This window comes from Lentinus tigrinus, assembly GCF_003813185.1.
Source record: "Lentinus tigrinus ALCF2SS1-7 unplaced genomic scaffold L226scaffold_5, whole genome shotgun sequence".
In the NCBI taxonomy this organism is placed as follows: Eukaryota; Fungi; Basidiomycota; class Agaricomycetes; order Polyporales; family Polyporaceae; genus Lentinus; species Lentinus tigrinus.
Window position 1 is genome coordinate 156,023 of NW_027137914.1, and position 20,083 is coordinate 176,105.

Here is a 20,083-nt window from a genome sequence, read left to right on the forward strand (position 1 = left end):
TGGGGTCCATCTCCTCAACGTCTCTCGCTCGGTGCGCGGATCGCAGTTAGAGTTTCCCATGAGGGTACAGGATCGCAGGCAGGGTTTCCTTGTCCGTGTACCTTGGTCCTACAGACGGCTGCGCGATTTGGGCTACGATCCGCACAACGTGCGAGTTAGCAATGCGCCTCCACACATCCCACCTCATGGCATGCGCGAGACGCGTCATAGGGCCGATTGTACGCATCGTGCGAGCGCATAGCTGCTGCAATCCGGCTGGCGGCGTGAGGTCACTGCCTACGAATCCGATGGCGTCATGGCAGTCCACTCGTCGCTCGCCGAGCATGGCCTTGAGAACGACGGTCCCGTCGTGTGCTCTCATACCTGGACGCTACCGTTCTCTACGACGTCACTACGGGACAAGTCGACGCTGTGGTACCTGGGGGTCACCCGCTCGGACCTCAAGTAAACTGAATGGGGTTATTGCGTTGATGCCAATATTTTCATGCGCCTGTATCCTCCGACTTACCCATCAGTCGTCTGCGCGAGCCGCCGTACTCTCGTTGCGGATCGTAACTCAAGTCCCATGTGCAGCAGTGCACGGGCCATACACATACTGTCATCGGAGAGTGGCTTCTGTCGGTGCCCATAGGCAACTCCGATGCAGTTCGTCCGCGTCGTTCCGTTCTGTCATCCACCCCCATGGTGCTTCTTGTGCGCTCCGAGATAGCTTCTAATTACAAGACGTGAGTCCCGCACGCCAGCGGCCGGAGGGTACAACGCGCCCCGTTGTGCACATTCAATTCAATAGAGCAGTGTCTAGGATTATTGAATGTTCACACTATGGTCGCATGTGCAGACGTCGAGTGCGGCGTTCCGTACGCGGACTTTGCCTCCCGTTCCCGTCCGAGTGGGCTACAACTTGTGGTACCGCTTCTATTTGCTTGCAATTACGTTGCTCGGACTGCTTCCCAAGGTCGGGAGACGGATGCTGTGGGTAAGTAGTACGCGGCGAGGCAAACTGACATGCTTCTCTCCGCAGTCCGGTGCTGCACCAGGAGCCGTGAACTGGTCGCCTGTCTCCCCACGATCGCCACGCCGATGCGGTAGGTCAGTGGTCATTCGTTCACTCACGGTATGTTCAACCCCTGATCTTTCTGATCGGCGACTCCCTCTCCCAATAGGTCCCACAAGCTTATCCGCTGGTAGGGGGCCTACTAAGAACTAGCCGGGCGATTGTTTGCCCACGAGAAGGCCATTGTCGCGTTCAACACTTGCTCTGGGAAGAGAGATGCCATTCGTGGTACAGGAACGCCGACTAGGGATCTTCTTCCTCGTCCACCTTCATATGATGGCTGGCGCTCCGAAACAAGTCCCGCGGCACGCGTTCGAAGCCTTGTCTATCTACCAAGGCGATGCGCTGTGACAAAGGTCGACGAGGCCTTCCGATCGCGATGTGGAATCTGGGGTACTGGTCGCCTGTGAGTACCCCTGTTCATACTGGGAGTCTCGTGCTGTACTTTGTGCGCGCAACGCTGGCGGAATCTGCAGGAAACTCGAGCGAACGAAGAGCGGCGATTTCTCTCGTCGACCATACGTGGAGAGGAAGCAGCGCGCTTGATGCGAGAGGCAGGCCAGCCTCCGCATGTACTAGCTCCAACTTCGAGAGCTGCTCACTCGAAGGTTACTTACATGCGAGAACACCGGGGAGTGGAGCGCGATGTACGCCGGTGGCGAATAGATGCGACGTCGCTGAATGCTGCACGCAGGCTTCTATGATGGGCTCTGCCTTGGTCTGGAACTACAGAACCCTCGCTGAGCGGCGTGTGAGTCTGGCAACGGTCAGAGGGCCTGCCTTGAGGAAGGCGTGCAGGTGTGGGGTGTGGGATGTGGGGTATCATCTGGCCTTCGCTCACGTGTGCGCGTTAGGCGGCCATAGGAAATGTCGGTGACGCATCTGTGGCCGAAGCGCAGTTTCGGTATGTTCTCGAGCTTGTCGTGTGAGCTTGACATTACAACGGTCGGTGGTAAGACATTGCCTCGTTTTTCACATAGGCACCTGTGTTACGTCTTTGTTCATGCACCATCAGTTCCAGGCAACAGACACACGTCGTCCAAAACAACACGACTCGGACATATGACCCACTCAGGAGAGCATTGTTTGATGCTAGTTGTCGGACGAAGCACCTGGCCACCCCATCGCTGGCGGCTCATTGGCTGCGGAACGCTCAGACGATGCCTCTCAGCTGGCCACAACGTGCGAACGGTGGCCACAGGCTCAAGGTACGACGTGAGCGTTCTGTTGCCTCGTGTTTGTGTGACACTACTACTGACCGCTCTACAGACCCGGGTGTAGACCTGGCATGACTGTGCCCGTGCAAATGTATGGCTTGTGCAAGGCTTAGCTCGCCAGCCGTGCGTCAAGTGATGCTTCCCTCTCACGTCCAGACCGTCGGCTCGCGCCCGGAGACGTCTCGGACGATCCTGAACCTTGCAACGGCCATGGCTTGGTGATCGAGCTGAGTTGGCCGTTTCGAACAAGAACGCTCCGAGTTGTCTCTAAGTCGAACTGAGGATTGTCCGCCTTTGGCGTCATCGCGGAGTGTGTAGTCAGTGTTCTGTGCTTCCGCAGGTGGCCGTGTATCTGCGTCTCGCGATCTGCGGCAGTGACGCGCTCACATGAGGTCTTTGTCTTATAGAGGTGCCTAGATGGTGGACTGAACGGCTTGTCGATGGCGATGGTGAGCTGCTTCTATCGTCAGGTGTGTGGGCGATTGTGTATCTGTGCCCATTGCTTATCGTACCACTTGACAGCATACATAGGCACGGGAGTGTGGTCCAGAGCCTCTTTGTTGCAGATGCCACTCGTCATGCACTCGTCCTGCATCCCCACACCGCGATGATCGTCGTGACACTTCTGTTGCTCCCTCCCACTCTGGTTCCGCAACTCGGCCATTCCAAGATTTAGCTACCTCAAGGCTCTACATGGTGGATCCAGGCAGCGGTGCGAGGGTCGTACTGCATCCCGTCGTTATCAAGTACGTGGCATAGCCTTCTCCGCGCGGCCGCCGCGACGTCCGTCTACCTGCAGTCGCTTCGTGATGTGCGCAGCGTGCCTGGGCCCGGAACGTTCAGTCAGTGGGTGGCAAACATTCGGTGTGGAGTAGCGCAAACCGACTCCACTCGAAGTGCCTCGTCGTTCGCCATGATTGGCGAGTGTTAATAAGTCCCTGTAGCTCTCAACGTCAACACGAAGGCTAACACGTTCTACCAGCGATAGGCAGCGTGGGATAAGAGCCCGATGGTGGGAGCATTCTCTCGTCTACATGACGTATGCTAGCGTCGCGAAGTTTGGACGACCTGCCATTCACAGTTGGGACTGGACTGGCTCTGTTCCGGTACTCCTTGCCTCGGACGTGGATGGTTTCTCCCAGGAGTTGAGCTGCGGTGCCATGGGCGGGATTGATGTTGAGTTTGCGTTGAACTCTGTATATACAGGGATAGATGCACTCTACCTCCCCAATGTCTGCGACCGAAGGGCAAGTTTGTCACTCAGGCGTGACAAATAAGCAGCACCATCTTCAAATCCCATAATCCATCCGACTATTCCTAAACCGAAGTTCGCCGCCTGGGGGCAGTGGGGAGGGACGGCGAAGTCGGGTCCATCTCCGATACCCTCCCCTCTGTTCCCGAGAGGCACGCTCGAGGAGAATCATCGGAGACTCCCGCTGCATTCATGGATGCTGTTTTTGCGTTGCGCCATCGGAAATTCGTCAGGATGCGACTCGTGGCTCCAGAGAGATGCACGAGCGGCGAACACGGCTTGAGTGTGGTGTTGCGGTTTCTCGTGCCGGTGCGTGGCTCCTTCCTGATCCGCGTCGCCGCTGCTCACTGTGCCACACTTCTAGTAGAAGGAATAGGCTGTACAGCGGTATTGCACACTCTTCCCTCTGCTGCGCTGATGGAGACGTGGCCCGATGTCTCCTTTGGTCGTGATCGTCGCCTTCCCATTGCGTTGCGTCGTGGTCCCAATTCTCCCATCGATCGACCACTTAGACCTTAGCCTTTAGTGTCGATCGCCGTAGAGTCTCACCTGTGCAGCGAAGAATAATGCTAATTACGATATGGAAGGAGGTGGGAGGCGTGGCGCCCGACATGCTGCAAGTGCGTGATCTCACCGAATATCATTGCGTGCTAACAGGCAGACATGTATGATGTACCGGCCGAAGTTAACGGTGCGTATCTCATTTCTTAATCGCAGAGTTTCGGAAACAGCCTGGCTATATAGCCTCCTGTCCACCCCGACATATCGGGTCGCCCACGTCCTCGCTTTTCCTCATGCTGACTGCTTCCTTGCGCGGGCCCGGGAGACGACAGCCGTTCTCCGAATCATAGACCAAGTTCGCTCGGGACCTTTCACGGCCGCAACGCGGCGCCAGGCCTGATTCTGCAACTGCTGTACGTGATGGGTACGTACCACCGCTGATGATTAGCCTATAGAGTTCGATGCCAACGGGAGGGTGCAGACGAGATTATACTCCGCGCAGGCAGCACTACGGAGCAATGGCCCGAAGGACGCGCAGGACGACTATTGTCGGCATGATCTACCCACAGCGGGCCCATGCCGGGGCATCGCTGTAGAGGTGCCTGGCGTACGAACCGTCTGGGCGGCATGGTTTTGGGGTGGCCACGAATGCCGCCCGATAACTGGAAGTATGTAAATATATCGTCCTGTACTGGGCCGCTGATTGAACGTTCCTGATCCCACTCGACATTGTCAAGTTGGTCCGAGCGCCTCCAGCTGGTCTGCAACATCAGCAAACGCGGTTTACTCCGTATGGAGCCTAAGTCGGCCATGGCTCCGCCAATGGCCTGGCGGGAACCTAGACTCTGCCTGGTCAGGTACGGAGGCCAGCGGATCCACGAGGAGGGCCGAGGCTCTGTATGTGGTTGTACGGAGACTCGATCTCCATCGAGAGACCGAATCTCCATACGGAACGTCCATCCTCTCATCCAGCCATAACGGAGACGACGTATCGAACCATGCATATGCAAAGTAGGCCGCGGGTTTATGAGCTGCTTGATCAGTAAGCAAAGTCGTGGTTTGGAAACGGGATTAATGCCGCAAGAACTGGTTAGCGGCGTGCACGGATCGGACAAGCATCATGGACCGCAGGGTCCCGGATGTGGGTTAGTTATCTACCGAACAAATTTCGACCACTTCGAAGGGGGTATAGACCTCGTAATATACCGTACAAAATGCGATTCCGAAGGGTATAGCAAGCTCTATCGAGAGACAGTCTCCGTATGGAGACACCGACCTCTGTATGGAGACGGCGTCTCCTCCATGACATAAGCAGAGCGACCGAGGCTCCGTATGAGGGATGCCTTTTCCGTGGCTCCATCACTCCATATAGCACCGTATAGTTCCGATGGAGCCGAACTGCTTTTGCTGATGAACCTTCTGGGACACCTCGGAAACTCGTACACAAGAAAGAGAAAAACCGTGCCAGCTCGTACCAGGCTGATGGACGACGATGAACGATTGCTATAACTCCTGATACAGGCGCAGCCACGCCTTCCATAGCTACTCAGGTCTACTGAGGCAAGGGAAGTTGAATCCACACTAGGAATGGCCACCCATGTTCCTGTCAACCAGGAACACGTTTGCGCCCAGGTCCGAGGATTCCGAGTCCGCCATATCAGACGCTTATGCGGCGGGTACAAGTATACGTCGATACGTAGAACATACTGACGGAAAGCAAAGCAGCGGACGTCATAAATACCGTCATGCTACACAAGTGAAGACGTCACGTATGCTATGTGATGCGGATGACTAGGAAGGTCATGATGAACCCAACGAGTACGACCAGGAGGCTGAGTATCGTTATCCAAGTGGTACCCCAACTCTTCGAGTGGTGGTCGCGCAGCCGCACGCGCTCCTTCGACATCACGTCGTGGTTGCGTTCGAGCTTCTCCTGCGTCTCCAACACAACCGCTTTATCCTTCTCGAGTGCACCGGCAAAGTGGATCGCATTGCGTTTGAGCTGCGTCGCCATTTGTGCGAGTTGCGCAGAGAGCTCCTCTTGTAGGGCGGCGGAGTTCTGCATGAATGCGGGGGTGGCGGGTGACGTGGACTTCTCAGCGGCTGCGGGAAGTGAAGGCGGAAGCAGGGATTCGCTTGGGTTGATGGGACCTCTTGTGAAAGCGCGGGAGTCGGAGGGACTAAGAAGTCGTTCGTGGGCTGCAGCAGCTGAAGACTCCTCGGCCGGCAGCAATGTCGCGGTCGGGTCGGGGGGCGTGACCTCGGCGTCGGGCTGGGAATCTTCCGCTGACGTGGAAACATCCACCGGAGGCGGAGGCGGTGGGATAGTTGGCAGTATTGGGGTTGGACGTGAGATGGATGGAGAAATCCTCTGTGGTGAATTGTCAGAGAGAGGGAGAGGAAGCAGGTGATGCATCATACTACCTTATCCACTTCAGCGACGAGGGACTCCAGGCGATCCAAAGTTCTTCGAAGTTCATCATAGCGTATTTCTGCGTCTCTAATGCAGGTCATATGCTCATTCATGAGAGGCCCGCACTCCAGAGACTTGAATTTACTCACGAGGTTGACTTGTCTTCAGATTCCACACTTTGCAGCAGTCTGCGTGCGTGCTTGACTTTCTGCGCATGGTGCATGGGTGTCTGAATACTTACGGCGCAAGATTTGATGGGAATGGATGCTTACCTGCAATGTCCCCCTAGTCCTGATCCAAGCTGGCGTGGAGGAAGACGTCCCTGGTGCACTGTCGGTCCAACTCTCCGTCGTGACGGTCTTCTCGAGCCTGCGGACCAGCCGAGCAAGGTTTACGCGGTCATGTGTTGCCTTCTCAGTCATTGCAAAGGTAAGAATGTTCAAGGAAAGAAACATCAAGACACAAGAGGTCAACCGGGTTGGCGTGCGGTAGCGTTGTGCTGGTACCGCAGCATTACCGCAGCAGCCTCCACAATGAGCGTCTATGCGGTCCGGCAGGGACCGGTCTTCAGTCAGACTCCAACTTTGGTTTTGAAGTAAGCCTTAGATTAGGGCTCTTGCGACTTGCTTGCGATCATCAATCTTCTGGCTGTGTATCTTTTGTTCTGGCTCTGCTGAATCGACAATCTTTGGCTGTATCCATACAATTCAATCTCTGCTGTATCTATTAGATGGCTCGAGGCAAGAACAACTCTGGCCGCGGAGGACACCGAGGCTCGTTTGACAACGGAGAATCCTTTCGAGCTCGAGGAAGAGGCGGATGGAGAGGCGGCCGTGGTAACGGCAGAGGTCGAGGTCGAGGCCGTGGTCGAGGAGGTCCAGCGTATATGGATGAGTTTGATATGCCCATCCAGCAATGGCCGAGCAGTGAGTACCACCACCCATCTAGTTATCCAACATAACACCTTCCGTCTAGACAATCCACCCACGCCTCCACCCATTCGTGGCACACCGCGAGGTCGCGGGAGAGGGAGAGGTTTTATGCCCTTCAATGTTTTCAAGAATCTCCGCGGAGGACTTGGTTCCCCTCGTGGTTCCGGGAGAGGAAGAGGGGGCGAACCGGATCGCTTCTCAATGCCTTATGGAGGCGGCCGTAATTTGACTTCGAAGCTCAAGGCTGGGGCGCCGTTGTCAAGGTTGCTGTATGAAGACCGACCCCTCCTGAAGCCAGTCGTTTTTGTACGATCGACCTACACAGCGACTCTGTTCGAGAACGAAGAGGATATATTTCACACTGTCGCTGATGCTGCTGGTAAGTCAACCCTTCAGGTGATCCTCCATTACGTGCCCCAACATATGCATTTGTCTTCACAGTTGACGGGGATGAAGAGAGTCATGTCCCGACTGCTGACGCGGTCTTCCGAGTATTCCATCCCCTCGAGAAACCCCCGGACCAATCTGGCGACGAGGCAGGTGAAGAGAAACTGGAGGAAATCGACTTCGCGGATATTGGGAAGATACAGGCGCAAGTCGATGCCGCTGCCGCAAAGAAGTCAACCGTTACGGAAGTAACAAATGTGCACGAGTCTATCAGCTTTTTTGTCGACACCACGCCCTCGAGCGTTGTACACCACCACACGAATCATATTCAAGTCGACAGATTGGATGGCGGCGTACTTGGAGAGGCCGCCGAGGACGACGAAGAAGTGATCGTCTATGTCGCACCACACCCACGCAATACCAAAGCATCACCGCCCCCGACAGGGCCTGTGCCTTTTCCGATGGGTCCTCTACCGTCCACGTCCATTCTCACCGGTGTCGAGATTGGCAGCGCGTCCCAACAGCCTTCCCTCACCATCGAGATGGGTACTTTGTACCCTGAACACGAATCGCCAAAGACACCTTCCCCTCCAGCCTCAATTGGTTTCACTATCCAAGCCCCGGAACCCGAGGAACTGCCTGTACCCACCTTCGGCTCCGTCACCTTCTCTTCCTTCGACAAGACCACCGTGAAGAAGCAGACTCGTCGTCTACATCCGGTTGGCGTGGGTACTCCACGCTCATTGCTGAAACGTAATCGCAAGGCGCGTCGCAAGTCGTTGCGCGGCTTCGGAGCGTTCGGCGCGATGCATGAGGAGGCGATGCTGCGTGAAGAGGATCCTAGGCGTGCCGAGCAGCGTAGAGGCGACTCGGACGTCAACTTCGGCACCTCGGACGAGGAGGACGATGTTGACGCGCTCTCTGTCGACATGGGCGGCATGGAGCTTGACGAGGGCATCGACTTGTCTGCGATGAAGAGGTTTGTGCACAGCATGAGCGCGGAGGGCTCGAGACACATCACGATGGACGACGTCGCGGACATGGAACGTATGAAGCTAGAGGACGAAGAGGAGGAGGTGCGCGGGCCCGAGTCTGCCGAGGAGAGCGAAGATGATGAGGCCGAAGGAGCACTTGCGGGCAGTAGCAAGATCGCAAGTATGGAGGCGGGACAACCTGCCGATGGCGACGAAGAATCGGACGAAGAGGTTGAAGTAGTCGTCCGTGCGGAGGAGCGCATCCTAATCGGAGAGGTTGAAGAAGAGAACGAGGACGTCGAAGAGGATGAAGAGAGTGACGACGATGAGGAGGACGAAGACGAGGAGGACGAGGAGGATGACGATGACGATAGCGACGACGCTGATGATGACGAGACCCCGAGGAGAGGTTTCCAGGCGCGGCTCGAGCGATTGCGAGCCAGCTCCAGCAAGGGTAAAGGTAAGGCGAAGGCTGAGGACTTCAGCGACGACGAGGCCATGTCGATCGAGATGACCTGGGCCGACGAGGATGAGGAGTACCTTGATCATATTGAGGTACGCATCCCTATGCATGCTGTGTATGAGTCGGGATTGACATTTTCTACAGGAGCTGCTTGCAGACAATGCACATCTTTTGAACACTGGCAGTAGAAAGGCGAGGAAGTATATGTTCAAGGCCATACAAAACGGCGACTTCGATCTCGACGACGACGTCTTCGCAAGCATGCTCCAGCCGGCTAGTACGTGTACCAACGGGTCTTCCCGCATGCGAGCATCGTTGACTTATGTATGTCGCATAGAACGCGGTAAAGACAAGCACCTTCCTCCAGAGCTGCGAGAGCAATGGGAAAAGGATCGCCAGAAGAAGGCCGAGAACAAGAAGAAGCGGGCGCTAGACCGCCTAATGCTCGCCGCAGACCCGATGGCGTCGCACAAGGGTGGCAAGAAGGGTCGGAAAGCCATGCTGGCGGCGGCACGCGCTGCAGAAGATCTGCCCAACCGCATCGTGGACTTCGTCGACCTCGAGCAGCAGATTCGCCGGTTCCTGCAGAACATCGGCGGTTCGAACACGATGACCCTACCCCCTTGCGACAAGGACACGCGCAAGCGGGTGCACGAGCTCGCAATGGCGTTTAATCTGAAGAGCCAGAGCAAGGGGAAAGGCGAGGCGCGGTACACGACGCTCGTCAAGAAGTCGAATAGCGGGGTAGGCATCAACGAGGGCAAGATTCGGCACATAATGCGCCAGGTGACGAGAGGCAGCTGGGAGGCCCCGGGCGGGTATGGCAAGGGCAGAGGAAAGGCGACATCTCTTGCGAAGCATCGCGAGGGCGAGGCTGTCGGCAAGGTGCGTTTCCCTGCCGTGGATCTTTGTTCGAGCAACTGCGAACGTGAGAGCTGCGAGCTGACTGCCGGTTGCTTCCACACAGGACGCCGCTAAGATCGACGACAAAAATGTCGGGTTCAGGATGCTTGCCGCGATGGGTTGGTCAGACGGCGACCGCATCGGACTGTCGGGTGGGCTGGCCGCACCGCTTACGGCGATCATGAAGAAGACGAAGCTGGGGTTGGGCGCGACGTTGTAGTTGGATCCCACCCGGCCCCCGGGGGTCGGAGGTGTGATGTCCGGAGTCTAGCGTTGGCTGTATCAAGTATGGGCGTCGAGATTCCCTTCTTGCATGTATGAGGTAGCTGAGGAAGGTTGCATTCATCGAGATCGACTCGGGTGTATGTTGTTTTTTGGGTTCGCAACCCCGACTGCCACCGACTGCAACCCGCGGACGTTCGTCGGGTACGTATGACAGTCGTAACCTCGCTAAGTTGCCTTGGATGTAGACATCTCACTTCCAGACAGCCGGAGGCGAACTATTCTCGGGGCAGCTGGCCAGGGCTGTTGCCCCTTGTGAATTGTTCCTTCTTACCGAAAGGGGGTCTGATGTCGACACAGACGCTCGTGCGCCACCTGTTGCACGCTCTTACACACAAGTCGGACGTGCCTCTGAACCGTGACGTCGTTCTCATCATCTTTGCTCGTATCATCTTGCTATTACTGCTTCATCTTCGCCGCTTGTGTGCCTCTTCCGGACGCCGATTGCGTTGGTTGCTAGATTGTGACACGAAACACTCTGATCAACCGCTATGTTTGAGCCTGTGCGTGGCGGAACCCGTGGTGGGCAAGCGGAGTTCAAGTGGTCGGACGTTGCGCAAGACAAAGACAGAGAGGTACGTCAAGCATGCATCCAATCTGTTTCATGTGCACATTTCGAGCTATGGCATCCGGTAGAACTATCTCGGACACAGTATCAATGCGCCTACCGGCCGGTGGCAGAAGAACAAGGACATTCACTGGTATCAGAGGGAGGGGCCGCAAACCGAGGAGCAGCGCAGGGAGGAGATAAGGCAGATTAAGGAGGCGGAAGCGGAGGCTTTGGCTGCTGCACTGTGTGTAACGTGTCTATATCCTCATACACCACGCTGATCTCACTGTAGGGGCTTCACGCCAGGAGCTAAAGCTGGCGAGTCTGCTGGTGCAGGGACCGGCGCAAATTCTATCGCTGTGCCTGTTAGAGCAACGTCCGTAGACGGCTCGCTCGATCCAGACAAGGAAGAAAGGCGGCGGCGGAAGGCGCAGAAGAAGGAAGAGAAGCGACTCAAGAAAGAAAAGAGACGTGCGGAGCGTCGACGAGAGCGGGGTGACGCGTCTAGCGATGACGAGGACCACCGGCGGCATGGACGGTCCCGCTCGCGCAGTCGGTCCCACTCGCCTCGCCGGCGGGAGCAGGAGCGGTCGCCGCGGCGGTGGGATCGTCCGGGGAATCGGGCGAGGGACCGCTCGAGCTCCCCACCACCGCGCCGCAAGGGGGACTTTGATGCGTATGATGAAGAAGCAAGGGCAAGGGAGAGGGAGATGGCCCGCCGGCGATGGGACGACAACTCCAGGAGAGACAGACCGTCGGGAACGCGGTGGGGTAGGGATTAAGAGGACTTGTATGTTTCTGTTTCTTTTCTGTGCTGTGCCTTTTGGTAATCCGCGATGCGTCCCCAAACTCCAGCATACGTACAGTGTACTGATCACTATCTGGCACCACCACTCCCCCCGCCCCCGGGTCCACCCAAGTCGTCGCGGATGCTTGTAGGTCATCCTGTGTACATGCCACTATGCCAGTCTGATGGGATATGTCGCGTCTGGCAAGTCGAAGCCACGCATCAGAATCGGTCGTCGTCGGGTAGCTCCCAGAAGCATGCCGCATGCGAATTTGCTTCCGCGAACCTATAACCGCAACAGCAGTAGCTGATTTTGAACATCAGAGCCGCTGTTTCCTTCGACTGTCGTGGGTGTTGGCAGATGGCTCGGCGCATGTATTGACCTCCTGACGTCGAGGGCATCGAAGTTGAACGTTGACCCTTGGTGTATAGCTTACCCCCGGTGCGCACTGTGCTAGACCACTTCAATATCATGCTCCTCACGATGCCTAGCTCAAGGGTGCTTGCGACAGGTTCGAGACTGCGGACGTCCGACCGAAGCGATGTTCCTTCATCAATCAGTGTCGTTGAGGACGACTGCCTTCGGCTTCGCAGTTAGGTGGGCAGTGGCCGCGGGCGGAGCTCGGATGGGAAGAAGGCTCGTTCGCAAGCCACAAGCGACACCTTTCGCTGACCAAGAGGAATTGCGTGCGAGCGCAGCCATCAGGACTTGAAGCGACGAAGCGAGGAAGCCATCGTGCTTGGGCTGGAACGGCGGTGCTCGCGTGGTGCATATGGCAGGAATGAATTTGTAGGGTCGGCGAGCGTCACGACGCGAAACATCCGATTCATTGGAATGACACGAGAGTCGCAAGTGCCTTGCAGGGCTGGTGTGGGAGACGGGCACCGCGGGCGATATTGTGAAAGCCGATGCGGTTAGGCCCTGTAGTCCGCATGATGCAGGACATGCTGGAGTGCTCAGATGGGCATGTGCGGTGGGCGAGGCGGTCGGGTACCCGCAGGGCAGCGCAGGGCGCACGGCAGGCTCAGAAAGGCTAAATATGCCGGGGCCATCGGGGTCAAGTTGGTGTTATATGAAGGGTCTGTTAGCCGTGGTTAGTGCCAACTCCGCGAGGACTTGTGGAAGGCGGCGCAGCGCAAGGAGGTTTGAAAGAGGAATGGGCCATGGCCAGCGCAAGCAGGCGAGCGGGACGATAGCCTCGTGTCGGCTGTTGCGACGCTTGAACACAACAGCAGGCGGGAGGAGGGCGAGGCTTGGCCACAATGTGCAACCACCATGCTGATGTGCGTAGCTCTGGCCAGGCAGCCCTGGGCCAGGGCGGGCTGGCGTCGACCCCGGCGGGCGCGCAGCCTCGGAAAGGAAATCGGGCGGGTTGCGTTTCACTGTCAGAGAGACGCAGACAGCGCAATCGCCTGCAAATTCAATCGCCATGGCATCCTCCTCCGACTCCCTCGCACGCGACGGCCACGCCGAGGCCACGTTCTGTGGCCCTTGCAGCTGCAGGCGTTTCGCGTTCATGAGGCCGCGCGGCGAGTGGCGACGACAGGGTAAAAGAGGGCAAAACGTTCCGAACGCCTTTGCGATTGCTAAAGATTGACACACGGCGCACGTCAGGGCCACCTGCGCTCGCATGCGCCTTAACTCCCCTTGGTCTGTATACCTGGATGTTCATCGCGCGTCGTGTGTGGCCTGGTCGCGAGGAGAGCTCGGGTGGCCGTGAAGATCGATGGAGGATGCATCTCGTTAGCGTTGGCCATGGCTAGCCGGCGGGTTGTAACTTGTTACTTGTGTGCGCGGCGGCGCAAGGGACGGGTCGTGCGTTTCACCATTTCCGGCTAGTGTGCCCGCAGTCGCGCTTCCGCCATCTTCGACCCCGCTCACTTGTCTCCTCCTCATATATTCGCCCTCTTCTCTCCTTCCCCCTTCCACCTCCACGCTCCTTACCCCGCGGCCAGGGCACGTTCGAGCTCAGGCCCTCTCTCTGCTCGTCCGTCTAATACTCTCCTGCCCTACGTTCCTTCTCCTTCTAATACCACCGCCTACTTTCCGACGCCCCGTAATACTACTGCTCGCGTCTCGTCGCTTCTCTACAGTAATCGCACCACCACCCGACGCGTATATCCCCTCCCGACACATCCCCGCGACAATGACAAATTTCGGCCTCCCCTTCTTTCTTGAGGACACCACCGGCAAAATTGGCGGCTCCGACTTTGTCGACCTCCACAACCGCATGCATCTCAGCCTCAAGCAGACTCTTCGCGACGCGCACCATACCGCGTACATCATCTACGACCTCTCTTCGCGCGCGGCCGGCGGCCGTGGTGGTCTTCTCGTACCGCTGGCCACACTGGATTTTGGCCCAAATAACGCGCTTGGAACCGTCAAGATCGGCGACGGTGACCACGTCCAGATGGGCCACTATCTCTCAAAGGTGCCAGGCTTCAGCAGGTGCGTGTCCACCACGTCTTCCCTCCGTGCAATTATATGCTCACTTGGCTTCTGCGCTCGCAGTTCAAAGTCGCGGAAGTTCAGGGCTGCTGACGGCCAGGAGTACCGCTGGACACTGCAGGCCGATGGCGAGTGGCAGGTACGCACCTTTGTCCATTCTGTCCTTACCGTCATTGTGGCTCACCGCCTGGCGCCATGTCCCAGTGCACAAACGCGAAAACCAACTACCACGTCGCGACGTACAGCATGAAGCCGGCTGGAGAGCCCCAGTACTCCAGCTCTTCGGGCTGCATGCTCACCGTGGAGGAGGCGTATCCCCATCTCGTCGGAGGTAAGTCCATCCTGTCCCGCATTATGCCGGGAGAACTAACCCCTGGCGCTACAGAGCTACTGGCCTCGCTAGTCATCATGCGGCACATCGAACAGCATAATTTGTGATGGTGCCCACCTGCCCATGTCCCGCCACGTTCCTGCCCCTCTCTGACCGCCGCCTCCGTCACCCCGCTCGTCATGCCCTAGATAGATCACCCACCCCTCATCTTGCTGCACACATCATCATTGGTCCTGTGCTGGAACGAGCGAGTCTCGTCCGTCCCTCATGTCGCTGCTCTGCATCCGCATTGTCCCATCACTCCCCCGCAGGTCTTCGGGTCATGCTCCTTGCATCTACACTACACCTACACTATAATCTATAATTACTGCTATTCAGCCATACATATTGTTCCATCTAGTCGGCCACCGAAAGTCATGTACGCATATGTATAATTGTTATCATCACCGTAGATAGTCTGCATTGTCCACGTACCTCTACCTGACCATCAATAGCACTTCTGTCGATACTCATCGTACACACTCTGGCCTGGAGGCCCTGGAGTTGGAGGATGCATGGATACGCCGGATATTACGGTCTACAGCTGGGACCGACAGCTCATCTTACACGCCGCCCGAGTCATTCCCGCGTGTCTCGGGACCGCTGTACACGTTGTCCGAGTCTACCCCTCCGACGCCTCGGGACCGTGAGTACAAGTGGTGTGTGTAAACGAGCACGTTATTGCAGCCACCCAGACTGACATCATCGAGGTCTCACTGAGCCAGCCGCTCCTCGGTGACGGTCAAGCCCGAAAATTACTATGTATGAGTAACACATTGTTGGGAACGTCGATGCGAGAACATCGCGTTACATGGGTCACTCACGCAGCACTCACGCAGTGCACCTGGTGCATGTTCCAGCTCTCGGGCGCATGGCACCGATACCCTGGACCACCAGACCACAGTCCGTGCTGGCGCGAGAGCTCTCCGCAATCTTGAAACTTGCCATGCGTTCTTCTCGACACGCTCCGCTGGCGTCCGGGATGGCAAGAGTGTCCACGCGACGAATTTCGCACCAGCGTGCGTGCCCTCGCACGGTTGGTTCGTCAACGGGAACTGCAGGTCGACGCTGGGCAAGAGGCGACGGAACCCATGCTCTTTAAGCTCTAGCTCTTGCGCCTCCCAGCATGCTGACTGCGGTCCGCCACCTGCCTACATCGCTCTCGCTGATGCCGCGGACTGCTGGGACTCGACATTCAGTCGTGTTTGATTTCTCGCAACTACGGTGCTGCGCGGATGCTCCGGCTCGCGGCACCCTGCAGCCCCGGCTGCGAAGAGTCGCCGCGGGAGGTGTTCTTCTCGCGCGATTCATCTGGAGGTATGTCATGATGTGCACGGTACCTCAGGCTCTTCGCTCGCTTCGCGCTTTTTCGCTTCCGCGATAGGCTCGTGTCAGTTTGGCGATATGTACCATATAACCTTAGGTCATTATTATGGGTCGTGCGAAAGCGGGAAGGCGAGCGGTATCACCTGCCTGGTGGGTAAATGCAGACGATGGGGCGGAGAGCTCTCAGCGTGGAAGTAGAGTTTGTCTCCTCCGGTAATACGTACGGACCTAGTATTAAAGAGCTAGACGCACAGTGCAGTACCAATAGCTTCGCAGGGTAATCACAGGGTAAGAGGTATCCAAAAGATAGAGAGAAGTAAGCATACATGATAACGGAGAGGGGCGATTAGGATGGTCCAACAAAGCAACAATTCGTATATGACACGAGAAGGAGCGTGGAAGATGATACAGACGCGTAGGGTTAGGCTACAAGCAATCAACATCTGGTCAGGTCAGAAAGAGCGGGTCGGCAGAGCAAATGGAACGTGAACGAGGGACGATGGCATAGATGTACACAAAGACCAGAGCGAGCCGTGGTATAGGCCACATATTGCGTGGCGATGGCAATGGCGACGATGATGATAACAAGGACGAGATAGAACTAGATTCCAGAATTCAAGGTGCGTTGGAGGATCGGCGGCAGCGTGAGCTCTTTCGGGAGAGGAGCAGGGAGCCCGGCCGCCAGGCAGACTGCCTCGAGACGCTGACGCAGCTCATCCCTACGCATGCGCTGCTCTGTATGAGCGCCGTGTGAGCCACGGCGGAAGCGAGAGGTTATTGGAAAAACGAGCCATACCTGGGCAAGGCCAGAGAGCATTGAGGACGTCGAGGGGGATGAGGAACGTCTTCGCGAGCTCGAGCGCATTGATGAGCCTGTGGTCGAACTCCCACAGCCCCAAGCAGATGGCCACCTGGCTGGAGAACCACGTCACCTGGAACGGACGACGGGAGAGCAGGTGGCCCTGTGTCTCGCCCAGCTGGAGAACGGATTCCTTGACTCGGTGTGCAACTTGAGCCTGGTACGTGACTGCGGAACATGAGAGCATTGATCAGTTTCAGGTGGACAGTCTTGGAACTCCCATACACTCACGCCACTCTTCGGCTTGCCGGCGGTTGAACATGGGTGCAGGGATATCACCGTCTTGCAGTCTGCTAGAGGCAGTCGGCTTGGGAAAAACCGGACGGATTGGGAGGTAACATACCGGCGAAGCTCGTACGTAATGGTCATACGAGTACTATAGACAGTTCAGTAACGTCAGTCGTGCACGTAAGGGAAGGCAGGGAAGGCAGGGATAGAAGACGCACTTGTACAGGTACTCCCGGCAGACGTACTTTAGCCCGGTGTCGTGGTTGCACACGTGCATCTCCAGAGCATCCTGGATTTGCTGCGCCTCTTGGAACGCGCTGATAGCGAGCTTGGCGCGTTCGTCGGTCGTGAGGGATTCGTCCCGTTGTATGCAGCTGCAGCTGTTCCACAACAGCATGCTTCGGCAGTATAGAGCCCAGACGGACTCCTTCGGCGACTGGCCCGACGCTTGCTGAGGGCCTCCCATGCGGTCACAGGCTTCTCCAGGGAAGAGGAGGGCATACTGCCGCCACGTGTTAGCCTATAACGCCGATCAAGCCTTGTCTGACTCACGTTAGAAGGTTCCGTAAGGTTGAGCTCAACGGGCTCTGTATGGAACGCGGAACAGTGCGCCGTGTAGGCGGACACTAGCGTCAGGGCGCACCAGCAAAGGCGACGGCATTCCTCTTTCCGGATGTCCACATCAAGCCAGTTAGGATCCCAGGGTGCGTATGATGACGAGTAGGAGAGATGGTCGGGGAAGGTCGGAGAGCCTGGGGTGGGAGGATAGACCATGCAGGAACACCGCACCGGACGGCGATATCCGTCAAGCATGTATACGACGGGGACCGAACGGGCATCAAAACGACTCGCAAAGGGATCGTCCCGGTCCATCGAGTAGAGCGACAAGGCACGGATGATGCGGTCGAGGAGCTGCAGCGCGCTGCTCGCCTGGTCAGGTGAGTAGAGCGGGTGGCAAGACGTCTCGAACAAGGCAAGGATCTGGGAACGAACGGCAGGTGTGAGTGACAGTGGATCGAATGAGAGGCACAGTTCGAGGTGCGTACGAGTGCAGCGCCAGCCATTTGGTAGTCAGGAGCTCTGGTGTTGCATGCATGCTCGAGACACGCCCTTGCTCGATCCCGGAGGGTCAGGGCGATCTCACGACCGCTGCTGCCGAGCTCGATCTCGCTGGACTTCATCAGCATCGCCATCGCAAGCGCGGACATTACGAGGGACTGCATGCGAGCACGCGAGCTGGGGTCACGCAGGTCCCGAAAGAATAGTTCTACATTAATGAAGGAGAGCCAATAGCTGGTGGTGGTGAAACTGTTGAGCAAGAGTCAGCCAGAAGCTCAACGAGAAGTCACAAACATCGGACGTACAGAGAGTGAAGGTCTGCAAAGATATCATTCATACTGTAAGATGCCATCAGCGACAATCCGGCGAGAAGAGGCAAAAAATACCGACGCTTGTTCGCGTGACGTAGAACTGTAGAGGTCGAGAAGGTCGTCCCACCAGTAGAGAGAATTGTGATCAAGAGGAGAAATAGGAGGAGAGAGTGGTATATATGCGAGCTTGTGAGGTTCTTCATGTTGTCGGGAAACATTGACGTCGATGGGTCGAGCGAATGACTTGGGATCGTTGGGATCCATCACTGAAGGGCGACGAAACGATGGTGAGAGCTCATCCTAACCGCGACTGAATAAATACTCGTCGTCGAATATTATCCGAAGACGGCATAGATGAAAAGCTCACTTTAGGGTATATTGAGTCGGGCCCTGTGCCGCGCGAAGGTATCGAGGTGTCGATATACAACTGACCTGGCGGCGGAGGGATGTGGATCGCATTCATGTCATCCATGGCGCTTCGCGACGAGAGTTGGCCTCTCCTAGCACCGCCTGTTACGTTCTCCTTCACTTTGACATCGAACGAGAGCACATCGCTCTCACCCTCTGCACTAGTCTTCCGCTTCTTCTTTGCTTGCGCGGAGGCCGGCTCTGCATCCGGCGGGCGTTTCTTGCAGGAACGTTGCCTCGTCCCCGGCCGCTTGTCTGGTCCTCGCCTCTTTGGAACAGCGTCGTACTCGCAATCGTTATTCCTTCGGAGGCAATTATGACAGTTGGGACGAGTAGAGTCGCAACGAATCTTCCGTGCGCGGCTGGGATGTCAACAAATTAAGGGCGACCCAGGTCGCATGACGAAGACGATTGAGCTACTCACCATTGCCGGCAAGCAATGACGACGGTGGAGGCCTCTCTTCTGGGCGGTCGAGTCGAAGATGAGTTGCTGCCCGACGGGTTGCTCCTCACGGGACCAGACGAGGACGGCAGGGCAATCTGGGGCTTCTGCTCTGCCGAGAGGATTGTGGTTGGTTGTCGAGAGGGAAGCGATTGCATTGGATCAGCAGACATTCGAACCTGTTGTTCTGGAATACGAGGAGGTTGCGATAAATGCATAGAATATTCCGCGATGGGATTCATGGCACCCGGGTGAAGACGACCTAATTCAAGCATCGGGTGTCCATGAAGAGACAGGTCGGCAGGAGAATGAGGGGGCTGTGGATGGTATTGCATGGTTGGAGGGCTCGGGGGTTGTAGTGTCTCCAAGATATGGGGATCTCGGGAGTGCGGAACCACGGCCGGGACGGGATAGCGAGCGTCAAACGTCGACGGGGGCGGTAACAGCTGGCCAGAGACATCGTAGTCGAAGTGACCAAGGTGATACCGGGCTTTTTACGCCAATCAGACATGTGAACCCTGAGTGCGCTGCAACGAGATAACGTGTACGTACCGTCTGGCGTTGCGTAGGACGCCTCGAACACTGGAGAATGGAGATCCGAACCTTCTTCGCTGGATTGGATGCCCTCTTCGATCATATGCGGGAAAGGGGTATAGAGATCGCCGTTAGAGCTAGCGACCATGTCGGGGGGAGGGGGGGGAGGCGAAGTAGACAAGGGACTGGCGGCGTCAAAACATGGGGAGTTCAAGAGGGACTGGATAGATATGAAAACCACGCGAGGGAGGTCCTATGAAGCCAGAGCGGCCCCTCCCATACCCACGGTAAGAGTTAACCTGAGGCGCGCAGATGGATCTGCTAGAAGCCTGGAAGATTTCAGTAACTCTGACAAATTCCTCACGACGTGCAGACTCACCAG

General features: G+C 56.9%; 8 protein-coding genes across 8 annotated transcripts; 5 read left to right on the top strand and 3 right to left on the bottom strand.

Annotated features, from left to right (window-relative positions):
* Nucleotides 1-21: 21 nt before the first annotated feature.
* On the top strand, nt 22-768 carry L226DRAFT_283303 (uncharacterized protein). The gene has a single exon (XM_067673574.1). The coding sequence runs from the start codon at nt 162-164 to the stop codon at nt 714-716; it is 555 nt and encodes a 184-aa protein (XP_067538672.1). The 5' UTR covers nt 22-161; the 3' UTR covers nt 717-768.
* Nucleotides 769-1,300: 532 nt separating this feature from the next.
* On the top strand, nt 1,301-2,260 carry L226DRAFT_283322 (uncharacterized protein). The gene has a single exon (XM_067673575.1). The coding sequence runs from the start codon at nt 1,395-1,397 to the stop codon at nt 1,929-1,931; it is 537 nt and encodes a 178-aa protein (XP_067538673.1). The 5' UTR covers nt 1,301-1,394; the 3' UTR covers nt 1,932-2,260.
* A 3,237-nt stretch (nt 2,261-5,497) lies between these two features.
* Nucleotides 5,498-6,925, bottom strand: L226DRAFT_480728 (uncharacterized protein). Its single transcript, XM_067676898.1, has 4 exons — nt 6,710-6,925; nt 6,587-6,645; nt 6,449-6,524; nt 5,498-6,395 (listed from the first exon to the last, which is right to left on the bottom strand). Exons 1-4 carry the CDS (start codon nt 6,890-6,892, stop codon nt 5,799-5,801), a joined length of 915 nt encoding a protein of 304 aa, XP_067538674.1. The 5' UTR covers nt 6,893-6,925; the 3' UTR covers nt 5,498-5,798.
* A 129-nt stretch (nt 6,926-7,054) lies between these two features.
* Nucleotides 7,055-10,342, top strand: L226DRAFT_480730 (uncharacterized protein). Its single transcript, XM_067676899.1, has 6 exons — nt 7,055-7,363; nt 7,413-7,748; nt 7,811-9,285; nt 9,338-9,470; nt 9,531-10,078; nt 10,161-10,342. The coding sequence occupies exons 1-6, from the start codon at nt 7,168-7,170 to the stop codon at nt 10,314-10,316; spliced, it is 2,844 nt and encodes a 947-aa protein (XP_067538675.1). The 5' UTR covers nt 7,055-7,167; the 3' UTR covers nt 10,317-10,342.
* A 359-nt stretch (nt 10,343-10,701) lies between these two features.
* L226DRAFT_502450 (uncharacterized protein) lies at nt 10,702-11,998 on the top strand. Its single transcript, XM_067677881.1, has 3 exons — nt 10,702-10,953; nt 11,015-11,172; nt 11,221-11,998. Exons 1-3 carry the CDS (start codon nt 10,870-10,872, stop codon nt 11,708-11,710), a joined length of 732 nt encoding a protein of 243 aa, XP_067538676.1. The 5' UTR covers nt 10,702-10,869; the 3' UTR covers nt 11,711-11,998.
* Nucleotides 11,999-12,636: 638 nt separating this feature from the next.
* L226DRAFT_283455 (uncharacterized protein) lies at nt 12,637-13,605 on the bottom strand. Its single transcript, XM_067673576.1, has one exon. It carries the CDS (start codon nt 13,346-13,348, stop codon nt 12,785-12,787), a length of 564 nt encoding a protein of 187 aa, XP_067538677.1. The 5' UTR covers nt 13,349-13,605; the 3' UTR covers nt 12,637-12,784.
* A 257-nt stretch (nt 13,606-13,862) lies between these two features.
* L226DRAFT_457820 (uncharacterized protein) lies at nt 13,863-14,602 on the top strand (the record flags this gene model as incomplete). Its single annotated transcript, XM_067675402.1, has 4 exons — nt 13,863-14,164; nt 14,228-14,303; nt 14,369-14,495; nt 14,550-14,602. The coding sequence occupies 4 exons, from the start codon at nt 13,863-13,865 to the stop codon at nt 14,600-14,602; spliced, it is 558 nt and encodes a 185-aa protein (XP_067538678.1).
* A 1,859-nt stretch (nt 14,603-16,461) lies between these two features.
* Nucleotides 16,462-19,849, bottom strand: L226DRAFT_567799 (uncharacterized protein; the record flags this gene model as incomplete). Its single annotated transcript, XM_067684079.1, has 12 exons — nt 16,462-16,595; nt 16,657-16,887; nt 16,951-17,009; nt 17,063-17,095; nt 17,166-17,449; nt 17,500-17,928; nt 17,994-18,255; nt 18,312-18,344; nt 18,397-18,617; nt 18,685-19,087; nt 19,150-19,657; nt 19,720-19,849. The coding sequence occupies 12 exons, from the start codon at nt 19,847-19,849 to the stop codon at nt 16,462-16,464; spliced, it is 2,727 nt and encodes a 908-aa protein (XP_067538679.1).
* Between the last annotated feature and the right edge of the window lie 234 nt (nt 19,850-20,083).